Source organism: Balaenoptera acutorostrata, chromosome 11, assembly GCF_949987535.1.
Source record: "Balaenoptera acutorostrata chromosome 11, mBalAcu1.1, whole genome shotgun sequence".
In the NCBI taxonomy this organism is placed as follows: domain Eukaryota; kingdom Metazoa; phylum Chordata; class Mammalia; order Artiodactyla; family Balaenopteridae; genus Balaenoptera; species Balaenoptera acutorostrata.
In genome coordinates this window covers 39,221,023-39,244,891 of record NC_080074.1, presented here as the reverse complement: position 1 = coordinate 39,244,891, position 23,869 = coordinate 39,221,023, and the positions used below count along the sequence as shown (strand labels likewise).

At 35.5% G+C, this 23,869-nt stretch overlaps 1 protein-coding gene and 1 long non-coding RNA gene across 2 annotated transcripts in view; one reads left to right on the top strand and one right to left on the bottom strand.

The window, feature by feature from the left end:
* The window catches only part of PTPRQ (protein tyrosine phosphatase receptor type Q), a 266,556-nt gene that overhangs the window by 204,058 nt on the left and 38,629 nt on the right, over positions 1–23,869 (top strand). The window contains exons 47-51 of the mRNA XM_057556607.1: positions 2,528–2,686; positions 3,254–3,476; positions 5,519–5,592; positions 16,328–16,427; positions 18,922–19,050. Of these exons, the coding sequence (XP_057412590.1) occupies positions 2,528–2,686; positions 3,254–3,476; positions 5,519–5,592; positions 16,328–16,427; positions 18,922–19,050 (685 nt within the window). The remainder of the gene's footprint in view (positions 1–2,527; positions 2,687–3,253; positions 3,477–5,518; positions 5,593–16,327; positions 16,428–18,921; positions 19,051–23,869) is intronic.
* Positions 4,515–23,869, bottom strand: part of LOC103019002 (uncharacterized) — an 85,198-nt gene continuing 65,843 nt past the window's right edge. The window contains exon 3 of the long non-coding RNA XR_452228.3: positions 4,515–7,833. This is a non-coding gene — a long non-coding RNA (uncharacterized LOC103019002). The remainder of the gene's footprint in view (positions 7,834–23,869) is intronic.

Here is a 23,869-nt window from a genome sequence, read left to right as displayed (position 1 = left end):
TGACTATAAAAGTAGATCTATCAATTCATTATTGACAGGGATTTTTTTTCATAGAAAATATACAAAAATTTGGAGACTGCCTCCCCCACCAAATTCCACGAAAGCCATAAAAGATTATTAAGAGGACTTCAGGGGCATTCAGTCATTCAAGGTGCCTTCTCAAGACTGAAAATATGCACACAGTTTTGCCACTTCTCTAGCATCCTGTGTAAAACCTGCAGAGAGATTAAAAAAAAGAAAAGTGTATTGACCTTTAGTAGAATTCCACCTGATGCTCCTCTCTCTCAAACAAAAAGTAGCTTTTCTCAGTCTTTGGTAAGCATAGCACAGCACAGTGATTAAAAAGTGCCAGCTTTTAGGCTGAGTCTAGAGTCAAGTTGCTGAGGTTGAATTCTGGATTGGTCACTTGATACCTGTTTGACTTTGGACAAGTTTCTTAACACTTATAAGCCTGTATAATGGAGATAATACTAGTTCCTACCTCATAAATTGCTGTGAGGATTAAAAGAGGTAATCTTTGAAAAACCCATGGGACAGTGCCTGGAAACAAGCATTGTTAAGAATAAGAAATAATCACTATAAAATGAAGCTGATAAATTTTACTTTTTTATCAATGGGTAGTTTATATAACTATAATACTATTTGTGTTATTTGCTTTTAGTTGATAAATATGTACTTGGAATGTACAAACTCCTAAAGTCTAAAAAATATCAGCTACTTTAGAAAATGACTTCATAAAGAAGAGCTTACCTCATACCATCCTAATTTCTCTTTGTTATTTAGTGGCAGACATAGTCATATATTCAGTATACAGGTAACAATAGATGCATTATATTTATTTAGTAAAACTTCCCATTTCAGACACTTTGGTCATCCTCAGGTAGAGATGACTAGTTCTGACTTTCCATGCCTTACATAGGGTGGATAGACTCACGACCAGTTATCTAGAGAAGATATTTGAGTACTAGGGGCAGTGGTTCGGTCCTAGAGAAATGAATTTTTCTCCAGTAATATGCATGATTTTGTTAGTGACATGGAGTGACACTGGATTAATAGTCGTGTCAATAAATTTGCATTTGACAGATAATACCGAGTTGGATAGTACTGTCCCATGCCAGATTCCTCTAACTGGAAACCTTGTCTTGGGGACTCCCTAGTGGCCTCTCTCAAAGTTTCTCAGAACTCCCTGAAACCTGAGGCCCTTCCTGCTGAATCCTCTCTTTCTTCCTTCTCCCCATTCACACGTGTCAGGCCTGTGATCTGTGACCTTGCCACCTGCTCTTGCCCCTGCCCCTTTATTCTCATAGATATTTTCCCCAATAAACTTCTATACATCCGTTTATGTCTCAGAGGAGTGAGCTAAGGGATCAAGTCAAAAAGATTTGGTTCCAGTCTTGATAGTTCCCTCTTACCACTATGTAGCATAAGGCCATTTTCCTCATGCATAAAATGGAAATGATATTGCCAATTTTATGGCATTGTCAAGAGGCTTTTTAAAAAGATTTTATAAATATGAGAATTGAAGTTTGGTTAAGCATCTTACCGATGCTCAGCTAGTGTATGTAGCTATAAGATGAAATGAAACAAGAGGAGCTTCTACAAATATTGATTTTGGAGATACTTGCATGCATTGACGGTAAAATGTGAATTATCATGGCACTTTTAGAAAATTATTCTGGCAGTATCTGTTAAAGTTAAAAGTACATGTTTCTTTTGTTCCAGAAATTCTGCCCTTGGGAATATATTCCATAGAAATAAAAGGATCAGTAAATAAGGCTAAATGTATAAGGCTGAGTAGTGAAGCAAATGTTCAAAACCTGAAGGAAAAGTGAATTCCCATCACTAGATGAATGACTGAATAAATATGATGCAGTTGCACCATGATATACAACATAGTCATTAAGAAGAATGAGTTAGCCAGAACTTGGTGACTTGAAAAGATTTACACAAGCCTTATTTAAGTGAGAAAAACAATATGTGGGGTAATTATAATACTTAATATAGCACCATTAAAACATATCAGTGAGAAGAATCCATTATGTATGACTTTACGTATTTTTATGATTATGTGAACATAGAGAAAAATATGTGAGGATACCATCCAGATGTTTGGTATGGATAACTGCAGGGTTAGAGGGCAGGGCTCCTGGTATGACTAGAATAGAAACTGGTAAACCAGCTAAAGGAAGTAAAAGAAAAAAAAAAACATGAAAATACTAGTATGATTTAATGCATTTGTGAAAATTATAAATATAGTTTAAATTTCTTTAATATATAAAGAGGAGTCAGATGTCTGAAAATCACACCTGGGTCCCATTATCTTAGGCAAGTCTCAAATATATAATTATACTATTAGGAGGTAATAATTGCTAAATATCTGCTGTATCCAAACAAAAATCTGTTTCACTTGTTATTTATATTTGTCCTCACTTTATCTGTAAATTACTGCATGAAAGGAGAATTCAAAATGATTTTCTCTGCAGAAACAAAAAATGAATTGGTAGTGATATTTCTTCTTTGTTTATAGCTCCAGCACGACCAAAAACCAAACCAACCCCTATTTATGATGCCACGGGAAAACTTCTTGTGACTTCAACAACAATTACAATCAGAATGCCAATATGTTACTATAATGATGACCATGGACCAATCAAAAATGTACAGGTGCTTGTAGCAGAAGCAGGAGGTATCATCACATGCCAGCTTATCTTGTCAAATTGCAGTGTGTGAACTGCTGAATGCTAAAGACATTTCAACTCAAAATTAGTAATATAAGGTTGACTCCTGATTATTACACATCTCTTGAGTTTAATAGATTGGCAATATTATTTATTTATTATCATTAATTTTACTGATCATTAATATATGCCTAAAATATTTTACCAAAATTTAAAAAGGCATGGTTAAAATATGTGATTTATTTATTCCATATGCTGGTAGGATTGTTTTGATTTTGGCAGGATGGAGTCTTGACAGCTTCTTTGGAGGTGTGAAAGAGAGAGTTAGTTACCCTTGACTGAGGAATGTTTTTTCTCCGAGAAGTCATTCTCCACAATGCCTATGGATTCATGTGTGATGGGAATGGATAGGGTTCCCTAATTATCCAGGTAGATCAGCTGAATCATCCCTGGTGGTTCATAGAGTGACAGAGGTTGCATCCAGATTTTCCTCATGCAATTATAGAACACCCTTTATAAATGTGAAAATACATTTGGATATTACTTGTAATCATTATTCTTTTTTCTGAAAATAGCTCAGCATGATGGAAATGTAACAAAGTGGTATGATGCATATTTTAATAAACCAAGGCCATATTTTACAAATGAAGGCTTTCCTAATCCCCCATGTACAGAGGAAAAGACAAAGTTTAGTGGCAATGAAGAAATTTACATCATAGGTGCTGATAATGCATGTATGATTCCTGGCAATGAAGACAAAATCTGCAATGGACCTCTGAAACCAAAAAAGCAATACTTGTAAGTATAATTTATGCTTACTATGCATCATGTTAGCAAGCTAGCTGACAACTTTCATCATCCATCTACCCCTGCAGCCATCTTTCCAGTAAGTGCTGGGCATCCGTAATGTATTGTGACCTAATGCATGATAAAGATCAACAAGGCATTGTCCTTACATCCCGTAAACATACAGTTGTAGGGAAAGTAGGCAAGCTTAAAAGTAATTATGGTTTGATGTTTTAAGTGACTAAGGGCAATATGAAAAATGTGCAAATTGGAGAACACAGGTAGAATTTAATTCTTTCTGTAAAGGGCAATGTGACTAATGTGTACTATTTTGTGTTTTTCACTCACTTCTCTGCCATGCATGCTAATGTCAGGTTTTTAGAAACACGATTCTAGTCTTTCAGTTAATTATGGCTTCAGTTTACCTCAGTGATAGCAATCATTTTCAGCTTTTCATACTATCAAACAACTGAATGAGGAATTGAAATCTTTACAATTCACTTTAATATTTGGTATTGTGTAGATTATAATAATCTAATATAAAAACCAATGCTGATATTTCAGCTTTATTAAATACTTTGCTAAATTGGTTATTTTTCTCCTACTAAATTGACTGTTATTTTTGTGTCATGACTATAACTTTTTAATTATTTAAATTATTTAATTTTCAAAATATAATTTTTACTACTAAATTTGAAAAATACAGCCAGTTTCATTTTTGCCTGCTAAAGCACTGTTAAATTCTTCATAAACATCCTAGGACAAGTTAACATTAGAAAAGTTAGAGAAGTTAGGCATTTGAAAAAAGAATGCTCTATTATCTGTTATTAAGTACAGTTACTTGGGTTACTAAGTTATGGCCTGAAATTAATCATCATACAATAACAGTTACAGAAATGATATACCACAAAGTTTAATATTTATCCAAGAATTGTTGATTTTACATAATTTTTTCCAAAACATTTCATATAATCCATAAAATCATAAGAATTTGAGAAGAGTAGGGATTAAATTATGAAGTGCAATTTATTAATGTAGATTGGTTTTATATTTTAAAATTCTTGTAGGTTCATAGTTTTGTTTTTTTAAAGAGCACAGATTTCTTTTTTTAAATAAGTTTATTTATTTTTGGTTGCGTTGGGTCTTCGTTGCTGCCCGCGGGCTTTCTCTAGTTGTGGCGAGCGGGGGCTACTCTTTGTTGCGGTGCACGGGCTTCTCACCACGGTGGCTTCTCTTGTTGCAGAGCATGGACTCTAGGAGCACGGACTTCAGTAGTTGTGGCATGCAGCCTCAGTAGTTGTGGCTCGTGATCTCTAAAGCACAGGCTCAGTAGTTGTGGTGCACGGGCTTAGTTGGTCCAAGGCCTGTGGGATCTTCCTGGACTGGGGCTTGAACCCATGTCCCCTACATTGGCAGGTGGATTCTTAACCACTGTGCCACCAGGGAAGTCCCATAGTTTTAAAATAAGGTAAATTTCGGTTGTCTCTGTGGTGACAGAATCATCCAGTGATTTTTAAGATTGATTTTCTTCTGCATCCATTTTGTATTTCATATGTCTTGAAAGCACAGAAAGTGAAAATACAGCTGTGCACACTCAGAATTAAGAAGCATTGTTCTTCATTTGTTTATATTTGAACAGGATAAGTTTTATATGACTATTCTAAATCTGGCTTATTGGCATTTTCAAAGGTGGCTGAGGTATAACAGTTATTATGCTTTATATTTATAAAGTGTGCTTGTGCAGACATTCAGTGGTTTCATCCAAATAAATCTATGAAGGAGGTGATCTACTTCATTTGATTAACGTGCTGACTATTCATAAGTCTGGTCAAATTTTTGGTCACTCTGTCATGAAGTTCAAGAGGTCCATGTACAAGATAATTTCACGTAAAGATATTATTTATTTGTCCTGATGGTGATTGATTTCCAAGTATACACTTTGTAAGTTAATTTTCTCTTTAACAAAAATGTCTTTTTCACAGCCATTTGTTAAATTATTCATAGAAAAAAAAAGTCATATGGTATGTAAATTGTTGTTGTTTTTTATTTCATAGATTTAAATTTAGAGCCACAAATGTCATGGGACAATTTACTGACTCTGATTACTCTGATCCTGTTAAGACTTTAGGTAAGACATATTTTGTAGTTTAATTTCATTTATAATCTCAACACGCTAATCACAGCTGTAACATTCATTAGTAAATGTATTAATCCATGACGAATGTTCTCAAGGATAAAATCATTTCAAGGTTAATTATCCTAAGGAAAAAATAGTATTTATAATACTCTTTTAAGTGATGGATGTTCCATCTATTCAAATCTGGACATAGACTTCAATATGGTATTTGGTCTAGGCTGATGTGTAGAAACATTACACTAAGCAAATATTTATTTGGCTGTTTAATATGTAACCTTATATGTAAAACATTTTTACTTCATAAAAAAAGAAAAAGGATTATGGAAATTTTCCTGAAATAATCCTAAAAGATAGAAGCTTACCTGTCTTTTTAAATTTTATTTTCTTTCTGATCAACTCTGAGTTTTTCAATTATATCCACCCAGTCAGGCCTGAATAAAACGTCAATACAATTTAGTCAGATGCAAGTATATTTCTTCTTCTTCCTTTTCTCCTCCTTCCTCTCCCCCTCCTGCTCTCCCTACTACGGCTACTACTTCTTCTCTTCCCCCTCCTTCCCTCCTCCTTCTCCTTCACCACCAGCCTATCTAACATTAAATATTCTGGGCCAGACATACTCTGAGACTCTTTGTATGTATTCACTGATGGGCTCTTCACAGCTATCCTTTAATTTAGGTCGGTGGTTCTCAACCAGTGATTTTACTCTCCAGGGGACATTAGGCAATGTCTGGAGCCATTTTCGGTTGGGTTGTCACAATTGTGCGGGCTGAGCTAGTGGCATCTAGCGAGCGGAGAGCCCAGGGATGCTGCCACCTATCCTTCAGGGCATAGGACAGCCCCTCCAGCAAAGCGTCATCTAACCCACAGTCAATCGTGCTGAGGTTCAGAAACCCTGTTAGGTGCCAGTGTTAGGTCCACTTTACAGGCGAGGAAACCACGGCCCAGATTAAGTAATTACGTGGCTCTGCCGGCACAAATTTTACAACCATTACAATACAAATGCAGGATTTAGACCTGGATTCAAATCTTGGCTCTACCACTTGAGAAAATAATTTAATTTCTATAAACCTCAGTCTCCTTGTTTGGAAAATGGTGATATTATCTGCCTTGAAAGATTTATGTAAAATAATATAGGTAAAGATATTAGTACTTTATAAAGTGTTCAATGCTCAATAGCTTCTTTTTGGATGAGTTATAATGGAAGGTTTTAAAAATATATTTCCTTAGGAGAAATTGTTTCCCTAGGACTTCTCTGAGTAAATCACAGCTTTCTGTTTCCTCTGTATCAGGCTCTGAGAGTGTGGAACTTTGTATGTTGTTCTGATCCACAGTATATCATGAATGCAATAGATTTCAGTGATAGTTATGGCTGGAAGAAGATAGAAAATGTTCCAACCTTTTCAGTTAGAAAGTCTCATCTGGTTGTGGAACATTAATTGTATAAAAAGCCAGTTTCTGCAGCCTCCACTTAGTTAAGGAAACTTTGGATCTTGAAGAAACGAAGGGGCACACGATTTGCTACATTAATGTTTATAGGGGAATAACCTATAAATTTCATTAGCTGTGCTGTCTGCTTAAATTCCATAAAATCACTGGTTTGATTAATTTTACGTAATCAATCATTTTTAAATCAGTTGACTAGACTCGTGGTTTTGAAATTGTGTCAAGCGTTTCTGCATTTGATAGGTGAGTTTATCACACCCTGACACCACCACAGTAAATGTTTTGATGGCATCAACTTAACTTCCTTTAGGTTATAGCATTCAGAAACTACGTATTATCACAGCTAAATGGTGACCCGGTATATTTACCGATGGAAGATAAGAAACATAGTACAAGTGGATTAGCTCATATGTCTTACAGAGATGACATTTTGAGGGCGCGGTGCTAAATAGAGATCACTTTGCTGTGTTGTTTGCTGTGTGCTGTTCATCTCATGGCTTGCTGGTTTTATATAGATCATTGATACGAGGACAACATATTCAGCCAATTATCTGAAAGGTAAAGTTGAGACATCTAGGTTAATAGGAATGAAAGAAGAGGGAAACCAAGCATCAGGAACCATGGTGTACAGGGACGTGATTCCCAGATTCTGCTAAATGGCTTCCCTTTGGCCAAGGATGGGCCTCATCCATCACTTTGGCCACAGGTAGTCTCAAGATGTCCCTCAGCAACGGTCTTCTCTTTCTTCCTTTGTCTCTCAGCCAAGGCAGTGGAATACAATAAGTAATTCTAGAAGATAGAAGAAATACACCATCAGTTCTCTGATTCCCCTTTTGGAATCATCACCACCACCCAAGTCATCCAGGTGCTAATGTTTGTGTGCCCTGGTAACAGCAGGAGTATAAGGGGATGTAAGATGTATAATGAATGGCAGAGCACCAGATCCTGTCAAGGTCAGAATAGGAGGGAAACACAGGCTGGGCACAGTCTGTGAAATGCCACTGGGTTGGTAAGGGGTAGTGACAAGGAACAGTCCCACGTATCTACGATCAATTTTTCAGGGTTCATATGCTATTTGGAGACCAGTGACACCAGGATAGCCTTTCAGGCTCCTCCTTAGGGTGGCCTTCCATGGGCTCTCTTCTGATAGATAGCAGCTTTATAATAGGAGTTTGCTCTCTAATGCTTACTCCAATTGACCACATAAAATTCTGCTATCTAGATAGTTATTTGTAGCTAGTAAAACAGTGCCAGGCAGGAGTGGAGGAAATTAAAAGGAGTGCAACCCTCAGTTGTGGTGAAATGAAATGTTCAGATCTGGAATATGGTGTGTACCACTGGAGCAGAATTCCTTGATGTCCAGCAAAGTAGCCCAGTCATTTTGCTGGTTAATGGATGTAACACCATCAATTTCTGGCCTCATATTAATTTTTTACCTGGCTATTGGATACTGTGGTTCTGTGTACATCAGATTCACTCTTGAGTCAGGAACCAAAGAACACCCTCCAGAAAAGGTGCTGGTCTATAATTGACATTAATAAAAGGCCATGGAGTCATAGAGTTTTTGGAAAAAGAACATCGCCGAGGAGGATATAGTAGAAGGACCCAAAAAGGAAATAAAGTTGACTGTTTCTACAGTGGGCAGTGGTCAATGGCAAGAATGGTTTCACGGCTATGAGAATGGGGGCAAGCAAATAGTAACATGCATTGGTATAATATCCCTGGTGTCACCCTAAGCGTAGAAAGGATGTTTGGGTCCTTTTTTTCTCTCAAACATGTCATGCATTGGGATATAGGATAGCATTTGCAACAGGCTAGCGGCTCCCAGCATTTCTAACAGGCCTGCCCAACTTGGGTGTGCATCTCACACTTCAGCGAAAGAAGTCTAGGTCCCATCTAGGTCATCAAACCACCACTGGATGTACTGGTATTTTGCACACCACAGGCAATGAGCTTCAAGTTGAGTCGCCTATCAATACAATCTTCAGGATTTAAGTGCCTTTGCAAGGCTGTGTTTCTAAGTTAGTATAGGACATGCACTTACAAGACAGACCATTTTGATAGTGGTTGTGCCCGTCAGAGATATTATTTGGATGTTAAAATTAGGGGCAAAGAATCACTGATGAACTAAAAGCCTTAAGTTTAGGGGAAAAGGCTAATAGCAGTACAAGTGAGAAGGGGCCAGACAGGGCTTTGCTGAATCAGGACTGATAACATGGAAGAGGTTTGCACGTTGGGAAGTCTTTATGGCCTGTAGGAATAATGGGAAATGACATGTGCCATCACTTTGATCCTAAAGAAATACTTACAACTTACTTGCTTTTGTTTTCACTCAGGATTGAGCATTAGGATTTTTATTAAGAAAATTCACAAGAATCCTTCTTAAATTCTTTTTTAAGAATCCTCCTTAGGCACATCAGTTTATGGAAACTGCTTGCAGGCAATGTTTTGATTGCAAGGTTTAATTATAGAGGATTCCTGTGATTTGAAAACCAGACACTGCTTTCTGCACCTCACAGGGCTTCATTAAAGCTGAACAAGTTGAAACCTTAAACCTCATGGCAAAGGCGCTCTGTGATTGTTTTCTTTTGTCATAATACTTCTCGTTTAATTACTGTGCTAACAATGAAAAGTTCCAATATGCTCACTTGGGAACAGAGATAGGGAGTCACTATATATTTTTTGCAGCAAAAGGATCACTTGCCCCCAGGACACCAGAGGAACAGGGGAAGGTTTTATGATGTTAATGAGGCAGTGGCAATGTGATGGTGAACCTCGTAAACTCTGTAGTCCGACAAGCATATTTCAGGCAGTTCTGGCATATACGGAATTTATGTGACCTTGGGTTAGTTACTTAACAAATTAACTTCTGCAATCTTATTTCCAAAATGAGAATAATAATACCTACTTCATAAGCTAACTGGGAGATTAAATCAGATGAATGGACAGATTAATGACTATGAAATGTTATTAATAAAGATATGAAACATTATTTATGTGACAAGCCCTTTATGAGTTTTTCTCTATATAACCTCATGTATTTTTCACTACAACCCTCTAACACGATTTCCTGTTTATAGGTATCCCCAATTTACTGGTAAGAAATCTGAAGCTGGGTCTTTAAGCATCTTGCCCAAGGTTACAGAGCTAGGAAGTGGCAGCACTAGCTTTTAGACCCAGGCAACCTGACTTCAGGCAGTGCTGTGCTTATAACCACTGTACTACGTTGCCTGGAAATCACTAAGTGCCCAAGTAGCTTTTGATTTCATTACTATTTCTGATTTTTCTGTTCCCACAGACTTCCTATCTTTGCTGCACCATTTCCTCTTCTCAACATTTTAAATTATTTCTAGCTGTTCTCTTTGCACCTGCTCGTCTTAGCTTTCTGAGGCTAACATTCATACATAAGTATACTGTTTTTACACATAAAGATGCAATACTTCCTTTTTGTTTTAACAATGAATAAGTATGACTTTGCAACCTGGCCACTGTTTATTATCTACTTCTAATATTTTGCCAATATGATGTATTAAAATAACATTTATTTAGGGTATTTTAATTTATATTTCTTGAATTATGAAATTGAGAGACCTTTAGTAAGTTCTTTGTGCAGTATTTGAATATTCTGGATGGCTAATACTGGGCTAAAAGAGAAGAAGAACTTTTTTTTTTTTTTTAGATAATTTTTTTTTAAATTTTATTTATTTATTTATTTATTTATTTATTTATTTATGGCTGTGTTGGATCTTCATTTCTGTGCGAGGGCTTTCTCTAGTTGCGGCAAGTGGGGGCCACTCTTCATTGCGGTGCGCGGGCCTCTTATTATCGTGGCCTTTCTTGTTGCGGAGCACAGACTCCAGATGCGCAGGCTCAGTAATTGTGGCTCACGGGCCTAGTCGCTCCGTGGCATGTGGGATCTTCCCAGACCAGGGCTCGAACCTGTGTCCCCTGCATTGGCAGGCAGATTCTCAACCACTGCGCCACCAGGGAAGCCCCCAGAACTTTTTATACTTAAGTTCTGTTATAAGAAGTTGTTTTCTTTTCAGATTAATAATAATATTAAGAAGACGATCTTTCATGTAGTAAGTACCTATATCAAGAGCCAGGCATTGTCCTAGGAGCTTTATAACTCATTTAGTTCAAGCTTCTTCTTAGAGATATAAAACTGCATTAAAAAGTCAGATCCAAAAAAAAAGTCAGATCCATAGAGGAGTTTAAATAATGATAATCAAAAGATAATACTATGAAAAATTAGGTAGTGCTTTATAATTATGATTTGCTTAATTACAGTAGTACATTCTGTTATGCAAATAAAACAATTTAATTTGACCTTTCAATGGATTTTAAGTCTAATCAGGAAATGACTTGTACACGTTACAAAAAGAATCATGTTTATATTTTCAAGTGAAAGTTTTGTTTTCTGTGAAAGGATTTAGAGAAATGACTTCATTCTGTACTGGTAATGCTCTGTGGGTACATGTATAGCAGTGAATCAAAATTTGTACTGGACAGTCATAGTACATTTTGTCCTTTCCTAGTAGTACATTTGTAATACATGTGCCCAAAGGATTACCTATTGTTTATTAATACATCATATGTCATTTCCTCACTTCACTTGGCTAGTGCTTTGAAATGGTAATCTAATCTGAAAATTTTTTTGTGGTCTATGAAATCATTTTTTCCCCACTAGGTTCCAAGGTCCAGTGACTCAATACTACCTGATAAAGATGATTCTATTCATCTTCATGTTTCCTTTCCCAAGCATATCCAGTTAGCAGTCAGCATGTGAAAATTCATAAAACAAACCATTTATATTTTAATGTATGAAAAAGGTGTATATAAAATACTTTATGAGCTACATGCTCCTTTAGAGTCTTCTAAATTTAGCTGGAGATTCTAGATGACCATGAAACTCTGATAACTGTTAAAGATTCAGTATTCATTCAAATCCACCATGCAGAAGAGCCACAGAAACTCTTTCATATTGTTAACATTTCATAAGCACCAATCCAGGGAAGAAAAGATGAAACATTAACCCCTGCGTATTTTACAGATAGTTAACCTATTTTGTCACTTGACTTTAATACTTTTTACAGTAAAATTATATATTATATAACTTAAAATTGGTTATAATTATAATTACTAGTTGTATCAAAATAATTAATAACATATATTCTTATTTGGTTTAATGCCTAATCTTCAACCTGAAAAATTTTAATTTCTATTATACTTCAAAATCGGTATTTTTATATATCAGTAAATTTAGAAAATATTTATTGAGCATTTGCTATGTGCCTGATACTGTTCTCAGGACTTGGAATACAGTTTTGAATAAAACAAAGACTCCTGTCCTCAGGGATCTTACATTCTGGACAGGTAATAAACAATAAGATAATAAATGAATTATAAGATATGTTACAAAGGGCTATGGAGAAAAGAAAAAGTAGAACAGAGTGTAGAGGAGGTAGAAGGGGGAAGGCAGGAAGTGAAGGAGTTGCAGCTTTCAATCTTAAATACCGTAATGTCTTAGTCTGCTTGGGCTGCCATAACAAACACTATAGACTGAGTGGCTTAAACAACAGAAGTTTATTTTCTCACAGTTCTAGAGGCACGAAATCCAAGATAAGGTTCCAGCCACTTCAGTATGTGGTAAGGGCTTTCTTCCTGGCTTGCAGAATGTCTCCTTCTCGCTATGTCCTCATATAGCCTTTCCTCAGCATGTGCACACGGAGGGAGAGAACTAGCTTTCTGGCGTCTCTTCTTAAAAGGACACTAATTCTATCAGATTAGGGCCCAACCCTTGTGACCTCATATAGCATTAATTATTTCCTTACTCAAATACTGTCACACTGTATTTGTGTTAGGGCTTCAACATATGAATTTTGGAGGGACACATACATTCAGTCCGTAAGAGGTGGTCAGTGTAGGCTTCACTGACTAGGTGATATTTGAGCAAATTCCTCAAGGTAATGAAATGGCTACCCAGGCAGATCTATAAGAGAAATACCTTTCTATGCACAGGAAGAAGCTGGCCAAAAGCCCTATATCAAGAGTGACCTGGTGTGTCCCAAGAACAATAGGGAGGCCAGTCTGGCTCCAGAGTAGTAAGCAAGGTGGAGATTGGAAGGGAAGTCAAACAGATAACAGGGAACCAGAGGCCATTAACCTATGGCCATAGGCCATTGGAAGGACTTTGGATTTTGTCTGTGAGAGATAAGGAGGATTTTAAGTAGACAGGTAATTTTTTTTTTAACATTTTTATTGGAGTATAATTGCTTTACAATGGTGTGTTAGTTTCTGCTTTATAACAAACTGAATCAGTTATACATATACCTATGTTCCCATATCTCCACCCTCTTGCGTCTCCCTCCCTCCCACCCTCCCTATCCCACCCCTCTAGGTGGTCACAAAGCACCGAGCTGATCTCCCTGTGCTATGCGGCTGCTTCCCACTAGCTAGCTATTTTATGTTTGGTAGTGTATATATGTCCATGCCACTCTCTCACTTTGTCCCAGCTTACCCTTCCCTCTCCCCCTCCCCATATCCTCAAGTCCATTCTCTAGTAGGTCTGTGTCTTTATTCCTGTCTTGCCCCTAGGTTCTTCATGACCTTTTTTTTTTTTTTCTTAGATTCCATATATATGTGTTAGCATACAGTATTTGTTTTTCTCTTTCTGACTTACTTCACTCTGTATGACAGACAGGTCCATCCACCTCACTACAAATAACTCAATTTTGTTTCTTTTTATGGCTGAGTAATATTCCATTGTATATATGTGCCACATCTTCTTTATCCATTCATCTGATGATGGACACTTAGGTTGCTTCCATGTCCTGGCTATTGTAAATAGAGCTGCAATGAACATTTTGGTACGTGACTCTTTTTGAATTATGGTTTTCTCAGGGTATATGCCCAGTAGTGGGATTGCTGGGTCATATGGTAGTTCTATTTTTAGTTTTTTAAGGAACCTCCATACTGTTCTCCATAGTGGCTGTATCAATTTACATTCCCACCAACAGTGCAAGAGGGTTCCCTTTTCTCCACACCCTCTCCAGCATTTATTGTTTGTAGGTTTTTTGATGATGGCCATTCTGACCGGTGTGAGATGATATCTCATTGTAGTTTTGATTTGCATTTCTCTAATGATTAATGATGTTGAGCATTCTTTCATGTGTTTGTTGGCAATCTGTATATCTTCTTTGGAGAAATTAGACAGGTAATGTTTTAAAATCATTACTCTTGCTACTATGTTGAGAAATAGATGGAAAGAGCACAGGGTGGATACAGGAAGACTTGTTAGGTGTCCAGACAACAATTCATGCAAAACAGGACGGTGGCCTTGATCAGGATGCTTGCAGCAGAGGTAGTGAGAAGTGAATAGAGCGTACACAAAAGTTTTGAATAGTATAATGAACCCCCAAATACCTATTAATTAAATTTAATAATTTTTAATGGTTTGCCACATCTGTTTTAATTACGCATTTTTCATTTTGTTTCTGAAGTATTTTAAAGTAAATCACAGAAAGCATTATATATTCCACTCCAAAATAGTTTAGCATATTTCTCTAATAAGTATGTTTTTGTTATATTGTTGCAGTTCAACAAAATTAATGATAAATCCTTGATATTATATAAAACTATATATATATATATATAGTTTCAAATCATCCTCTGATTTTTTTCTTTATAGTTTGTTTAAAACAGGATCAAATAAGAGGTTCACACATTATTTTTGATGATTTTGTCTCTTAATCTATTTTAATCTAGAAGAGACTTCTTTCCCCCCCTATACCATGGACTCGGGCAACCAGATGAGTTGTCCTGCAAGAGGTTCCGTATTTTGAATTTGTCTGATTGCTTTTTATTGGTGTCATTGACTCCTTTTCCTACTTTCTTATAAATTAGAGATAAGATCTAAAGGTTTGAATATTCACAATGAACATTTTTGGCAGGGCTACTTTACAGGTGTTGCTGCGTAGATCAAAATACCTCACATCAGGAGGTGTATAATATCTGGTTGTCACATTTTCAGTGATGTTAAAATTGATCAGTAAGTTTAGTGGTAATGATAGCAGGACCTTTCACTGGAAAGTTGTTTTTTCCCTTGTTATAACCAGCAAATAATCTGTGAGATGATAGTTTGACATTCCCTAAATATCCAAATGCCTTTCAACCTTTCTCCTAGTCATTTAAAGATATACTTATGATTGTTACCTGAGTCAATTATTTCATTAGGAATGCAAAATTAATTTCTAATTTTATTGTTTCCTCCACATTTATTAAACAGAATTCTCCTCTAATAAGGAGCTTTATCTCCTTAACTAGGGCTATTTTTTAATTCATAAAAAACAGTTCATATGAAAAAGCCACAGGAAAAAATGCTTAATTTTCTCTCTTTAATTACAGATTTTTAGAGTGAAAAAAAAAGTTGTTTAGCTAAAACCAGAGGTTACAAATTAGTACATTTTTGGTTTTAATTTTCATTTCTCTTTCATTGAATAATATTAGAACTCATGGATTTTTTATTTTTTTCATGGATTTTTATATTGAATCTATTTCAATCAATTTCAGTTTTTATTCATTATAAAGTTTAAATTGTTCCATCTTTGGCCATCTCTTCAAGATCTTTTGTTCTTTCCATACCATTAGCCTTTGATCATTTCTTAGCTTTCTTGCCCCATTAGATATCCCCAATTCCTTTTGTTCCCTAATCATACTTTGGAATTACTCTCTCTCCAAGTTTCCCTAGTTTCTTTTAGTGAAAAAGATAGAGCCAACAGGATTTCCTCAGAGATTTTGGATGTGTTCTATGAAAGAGAAAGTCATGTATGACTCCAAGATTTTTGGCTTGAGCAACTAGAACAATGAAGTTGCCATCAACTAAGATGTAGAAAGATGCAGTTGAAAGGAGGGAAGAATAGGAGTTCAGCTTTGGAAATTTTGATTTTTAAAATTTAATTACACTTCTAAATAAAGATATATAGTAGGCAATTGGATATACAAGTCGGGAGTTCCTTAGATTACAGTTAAGTAGTCATCATCATATAGATGAAAATTAAAACCATGAGGCTGCACAGGTTCACCAAAGGTGTGAGTTTAGATAGAAAAAAAGAAGAGCACCAAGGACTGAGCTCCAAAGTTAGAAGATCTAGGAGAAGAAGAGAAACACATTTGTACATTTCATTAGCATTATTCAGAAATATGCCAAAAAATTTTTTTCTGTATTTTGAGACCCAATGTAGTATTACATATAATTAATGATTTTATACGTCTTCCTCTTCAGGTGAAGGGCTTTCAGAAAGATCTGTAGAGATTATACTTTCAGTCACTTTGTGTATCCTTTCAATCATTCTTCTTGGAACAGCTATTTTTGCATTTGCAAGGTAAGACTTATTTGTACTTATTCCTAAAATGCTTTATGGACATCATTCAGTCGTGGCCCAATCAGGAGACAGAAGCCACAATGGTTACTTTAATGGGAAACATTTAATAATATGTTAACTAGTAAAAATAGTTAACAGCTAAAGGGGGTAAGAGAAAACACTAAGGGATCCAGAACTAGCAAGTGCAACAAAGCTACTCTCTCTAGGCTAAGGAAGAGTGGACAATAAAGGAACAAAGAACTAGAAGAAATCTCACTCCCAAGTTTGACGTGGAATGGCTACCACAGGCACACGCAGCCCTATCACCTATCTTTGTGCAAAGAAATATGACAAAGTAAGGGCTGGAGCTGATATGTAGAAGCTACCCATCGTTATTGGAGAGTTGGCAGGCTGGAATCGGACAGTGGAAGCAGCCCACTCTTGCCTGATTGTGTGGGTGGGCTGGAGCTACCTGGAATCATTCACTGATGGAGAGAGCATGAACTTAAGAGGCAGCTAGTGCTCATCCAGGTGGGCTGCTGGGCTTCCACAATGAATAAGAATAATGCAGCACTAGAACACTCAAGGGAAGTATCTCCCTGTCCCTATTGCCTTGCAGGATGACTGCAGTGTCCTCTATTGACAAAGCTTAACATCCAGCCAGCTGGCAAAGGAGAAATGTTACATAGTCTAACTTCAGTATCACAAAGCAGGGCAAAGAAGTGTGGATGTAGAGCTGAGAGACAAAGTGGTAACACAAAAGCAGAAGCTGCCAGGCTTTCTACATCTTTTTGAATATTTTATAACTCTGATAGGTTTAATTGAAAATATTTTAATCAGGTCTAAATTTCAGATTTTATACAGAAGAGATCACTTTTCCAGTAAGGACACTTTAAAAATGTCCAACTTCTTTATACGATGGGCCCCTTTCTCACGTTTACTTTATCAAAATGTCTGTACTGTGTTTTCCAAGTGTCCTTTCAAATTCTCAGTATCAGTCTCTTAATTCCCGTTGTTTACAGGACCTCAGGGGAAATCTTAGTTGTGATCCTAAAATCTAGTTTCATAAGGTAGATTGCCGAATTAAAGGGACCTTACATTTGTAAAAATAATCATTATACTAATTTCCTAAGTAGTTCAATAGGCTCTATTTTATCCGAAGAATGGTGTCCTGTATTCCGTTTGCCAAGCATCCTCTGTTTCATCTTGAATCTTTTAAATTATCGTTTTGATGGATAATTTGAAGGGCTCTTGAAAGATATTTATTTTTCTTATACCAGATAGTGTTCTCAGATTCAGCCAGAAGATGGTGAGAGAAGGTCGTTATTTTAGGCACTTTTAAAGTTATGTTGTGTAATATATGGTCCTTGTCCCTGAGGGATGTGCATCCACCATATTGCTATTGTTTTCCTGCTGTAAAATCATTTCTTTATACGATGAACTCCTTTTGTGGGCAGGAAATGGGCCCCTCTTATTCCCTACAACTTTCCTACATACGGCTCTTCAGCCAACAGAGTCTGTGCTCACCTGAACGTTCCGTCAGTTTTCATACAACTCTGCTTTTGTTCAGTCAGCTGGAAACGTGCTTCCTCCTCCTCCTCATTCTGGAACACTCAAGTCAAATCCTACTTTTTATTTCCTCTAAATGCTAATAGTTGTAATCACTTATATAACATTTTATAACTAATCAATTACTGTTTTAGGAGTTGTAATTTGACTTTTTTTCTCTTTTTTTATGCTTTTTCTACATTTAGATCCTACTTCTCAACTAAATTATGTCCTTGAGGATAAGGACCATATTTTATACTTTCTATATCATTCTCAACACATAAATCATAACAAATATTAAATGTTTGAAGTGCAAAAGACACATAGAATAGCAATATTACTTTATAATATACCATACTATGTCATATAAAAATAAACATGTAAAGGGCTCAAAATGAAGAGACTTTGATTTGATTCGCAGATGCATGTGACTTTTATTTTTGAACCTGAGTTTTCTGGTTATATATTATATTCTTAGATTACATAATCTGTATAGTTATATTCGCTATTACATATTTGACAGTATTTTTATAAAAGCCAATGAGACAATTCAAAACACATTTTTTATGTATTTTCACGTTATGTAAAAACAATGGAGCATTGTCTTTTAGCAGTGGTGCTGACAGCAGTGAGCTATGTCCACATTGGCATATTTCCTTTTTATGACAAATATATGAGACAGCTTGAGGGAGGAGAAACAAGCTCACAGCCTCAGTCTCGTTTGCTCTGTATTTTAAATGTGCTAATGGCTCGGGCCTTGATGAACTAATTCTCATTTAAAGCAGCATGTTAAAAAATTATAGTAGAATACATTCTGTGGAATTAAAACAGGAAAAAGAGTTGAGTAGCTGCAAATTTGCAACATACTCAGGGAAGTGATCCCAACAAAGAAATTGACTAATGTCTTAAGAAAACTAAATATAATTTCATATGCTTTCTATGATATTCCCTTCTTGGACTTTATTAGAATTCGACAGAAGCAGAAAGAAGGTGGGACATATTCTCCTCGGGATGCAGAAATTATTGACACTAAATTCAGCCTAGATCAGCTGATCACAGTGGCAGACCTGGAACTGAAGGACGAGAGATTAACGCGGTGAGCACTCCTCTGGGCGAACAGTGGTCCAGAGGGCCCGGAGCCATGACCCTATTCTGACCTATGCTTGTTGGAAGTGTCTGTGGGGCTCCTATTTACACAGGTCGCAGAGATCTTCTTTCAAAGGGTGACCTCCATCTTCTACACACTTCTCACTGGTGTTCGGAGAATCAATCTTCCTAATACTTTCGAGTTCAATAGGAACCTTGGACTATAATGTTCAACCAAGCTTTTTTTCCCCCTGAGACAAATATTTGTATACATTAAATCTTTAAAATTATATTTAATAATTCACTTCAGATGAGTTTTTTTTTTATATTGGATTTCCTGGAGGTGTCCACATTTTTTATCACAAATTTAAATTAAATTTGTAACTACTTGATAGATATTGTTTATATCATTTTTATAAAAGCCTGTCTTATGCCTCCTTATTTTAGTATAAAATGACATTAGAAGTCTAAATTGTGTATTAACACTTCATTTTTAAAATTGCTTAGTATTTAAGAATTAAATACAAAGTTAAAATTACCTTTAAAAGGAAAAGTAAAAACATGTATACTAAATATGTCATCAATATATATTGGAAATAGTAGAATGCTTAATTGTAAAGATAAATTATTCAAAATGTTGGCACATTTGAAAAACTTCTGTTAAGATAATTCACCAAATTCTTTTATATTTTTTATTTTTTTGCTTGTTCAGTGATCGATAGTTTGTTTTTTCTTTTTTTCTTTTTCCAAATTCTTAATAAAAACTATCATCAGATTGTCTTAACAAGTTTCAATTCTTACGAGATCCAATATTTTGTGATGCTTACAAGCACATGACAGTTGTTACAAAGAACCTGCACAGCTGTGTTGAACTTTTAGAAATTGTTACCAACTCTGAAAATACGGCATCAAAGGTCTTAAACTTAAAAAGGAATTAATCATTTATAGTTGTCATTTACCAAAGTTGGTCTTTACCTAATAGATTGACTTTGCAAAAATATTTCCAGTATGTCTAAAAATATCTACGTGCTATATACATAGATATACATATATGTATATATATTTGCTATAGAGGGAAGTGTTATCCGATAAGCAGGGTCCTTCCAAATGCGACAAAATGAAAGTTATTCAGTGTTATCAGTAAATTACAAAGAAATTTGGTTTGTTGGATATGAAAACTTCTTTATATTTATCTACATTTGTTTATGTTCCAATACAGGTTGTTCCTATGTAAAATGGATAGTGCTCCAAAGACTATGTGTAAGATGGTTATATATTAACCAGGACATAGTTTTCCACATGAAAGATCAACCGATTTTCAGGGTGACCTGTCAAAGTTAAATCATATCATAGCAACAATAGAGCATTACTAGTACTAGGCTCTGTGTCTCAGTTCTATAAGGGTCATACTGCATAGTAAAAGGAAGTTTCTTCTCCTTTACTCTTGTGGGCCCAACTCCATTTCCACACTCCTTTCTGAGTTCAGGCCTCGGATCTCCATCTCTTTCTTCTACACGTGAAAGTATACAAGGGATAGAACTTCAAATCTCTGAGTGCAATTAATTTTAGTTTTCTGAACAATTTAGTTGAATCTGTTCATACTAAAACGTGAATTTCTAAGTGCCCAATTTTACAGCATTTTTTAAAAGATTCTTTATTAATCCCCCAAAAGTCTCTAGTAAGTAGATCTTTAGGAGTTATAATACAGTGAAAAAAAGCCAGTCAGTATTGGAGAAAGTATTCTTTTTCGAGGAGGTTACCATCCTATAGAGGCTATGTGAGGTCAGATCCCCTAAGCTCTATGTGTTTTCACAGCTTGCCCCCTACTCCACTGCTGAACACAGCCATTATCAAAAAGGGATAAGATATATCTTTTTTAAACAATGACTGTCATGACAGCTAATGGAAAAGGTGGGCAAAGACTGTATAGATTGTTTATTGTCAGGTACTTATAATTCAGGGACAGCCTTATTTAACCTTGACTCATTTATTTTCCTGTTCCATGTTTATTTATATATATGTCACTTTATTTGTACATGGATGTACAATTGCCTTTAAAGTATATTTCAAACAATTTTTATCTGTTTTTGCACATAGAAAACTGGTATGTATTACCACTAGTCATAGCACACTTAGAAATTTTAGTTTTCATGCTTTTTGCTTTCTCATTTACTTGTTATGATTCTAGTAATCGTGACTGTAAAAACTTTCTCATTGGTAATTCCAATGGCACATACTAATATGCTTTGCTTGATTTATTACAGAAATTTATTAAAATAACTATCAAGTGGTTTGGTATTAATTCTTTTCATTATAGAGATCTATCTCCAGCTTTATTATTTACTGAAGGTTTTTCATGTTAATAAAGTCACTAATACATTAGACAATAAGACTAGAAAAAACAGTAACTAACAGATTCATAATTAGCCATGTGCACATATGCACGTGGTCATTCTTCACTGAAGCTCTAAAGCTCTTCACCTGTATTTCAGGTGCTGGAAAATCTAAATCTATTCAAAGCCATACATGTCTGATGAGGGTAGAGCCACAGAGACTAATGGTAGATTCTGAGACAGAAGAACCAAAGAGCTGGAGTTAGCTTCCAAATTGTTGAGTTAACTTATGCCATATGTCTTTGTTATTTACAAGAAGGAACTTAGATAATTTCCTTTAAATCTACCCAATTAACATATGCTCTTTGTACTTGAGGCATAGGTATATTCTTTTCCTTCCAACCTGCCTACTTTCTTCATGCTAATTGGACTTGCAGTTTTCCTCAGTGTTATAGGTCTTCACATGTCCATAACAGAAATGATAAAATATCTAATCAGTAGTTAAAATATTAACTTTAGGGAGTTACCTAGTTGACCAAAAATGGTTATTACAATACTTGGTACTAAATCCTCTTCAGGATTTAGGGTTTTGTGCTTAAGAAATTATTTATTTTATATCTGCCTATATATTTATATACATTTTAAGATTCTTCCTATAATTTTTATATGTATAAACTCTCATCATTTGATTATATTATACCTTATTTCACAAAGGACCTGAAGAAGAATTCTCTCATTCTTTTTCTTCTTGAAAGAGAACAAAATTCAAAGATTTAATACTCTATAAATCCATGAGAACATTCAGGGATATGCCAAGAAAATGTTTTAAGTTCTTATTTGGAATGATAATGACATCATTTCATTATGCACATTTTCTATATAAGTTTAGTGAACGCAAGCTGTATTTCTTGGGAAGAATTCTTGATATTTGTGCTCATCTATTCCACATTTACCAGATTAGAAAATAACCCTTGGGTTTTGCTATTTGATAAACAAATGAACAAAACAACGTTTTGTGATGGCTCCTTCAAAACACAGCCATTAACACAATGAAGTGAGAAACACTTCTAGGAGGAAATATTAGCAAGATGAGCATACACACACTGGTAATGCAGGCCTATCTCTTTAAAACTGCTGAGCCTGGATCACTGAAGAAATCAAGGAGGAAATCAGAAAATACCTAGAGACAAATAAAAACAAAAACACGACGATCCAAAACCTATGGGACGCAACAAAAGCGGTTCTAAGAGGGACGTTTATAGCGATACAAGCTTACCTTACAAAACAAGAAAAGTCTCAAATAAACCACCTAGCCTTATACCTAAAGCAAATAGAGGAAAGAAGAACAAACAAAACCAAAATTAGTAGAAGGAAAGAAATCATAAAGATCAGAGCAGAAATAGAGAGAGACAAAGGAAACAACAGAAAAGATCAATGAAACTAAAAGCTGGTTCTTTGAAAAGATAAACAAAATTGATTAAATTTTCACCAGACTCATCAGGAAAAAAAGGAAGAGGGCCCAAATTAATAAAATTAGAAACAAAAAAGGAAAAGTTACAACAGACACCACAAAAATATGAAGGACCACAGGAAACTACTACAAGCAACTATATGCCAATAAAATGGACAACCTAGAAGAAATGGACAAACTCTTAGAAAGGTATAACCTTTCAAGACTGAACCAGGAAGAAATAGAAAATAAAAACAGACCAATTACAAGAACTGAAATTGAATCTGTGATTTAAAAACTCCTAACAAACAAAAGTCCAGGATCAGATGGCTTCACAGACGAATTCTACAACACATTTAGAGAAGCATTAACACCTATCCTTCTGAAACTCTTGCAAAAAATTGCAGAGGAAGGAATATTTCTGAACTCATTCTATGAGACCACCATCACCCTGATGCCAAAACCAGACAAAGATACCATACAAAAAAATTATAGACCAATATCACTGACAAACATAGATGTAAAAATCCTCAACAAAATACTAGCAAACTGAATCCAACAATACATTAGAAGGATCATATACCATGATCAAGTGGCATCTATCCCAGGGATGCAAGGATTTTTCAATATCTGCTTATCAGTGTGATACACATTAACAAACTGAAGAATAAAAATGATATGACCATCTCAATAGACGCAGAAAAAGATTTTGACAAAATTCAACACCGATTTATGATAAAAACTCTCCAGAAAGTGGGCATAGCGGGAACATACCTCAATATAATAAAGGCCATATACGACAAACCCACAGCCAACATCATTCTCAATGGTGAAAAACTGAAACCATTTCCTCTAAGATCAGGAATGAGACAAGGATGTCCACTCTCACCGCTATTATTCAACATAGTTTTGGAAGTCCTAGCCACAGCAATCAGAGAAGAAAAAGACATAAATGGAATCCAAATTGGAAAAGAAGAAGTGAAACTGTCACTGTTTGCAGATGACATGATACTATACATAGAAAATCCTAAAGATACTACCAGAAA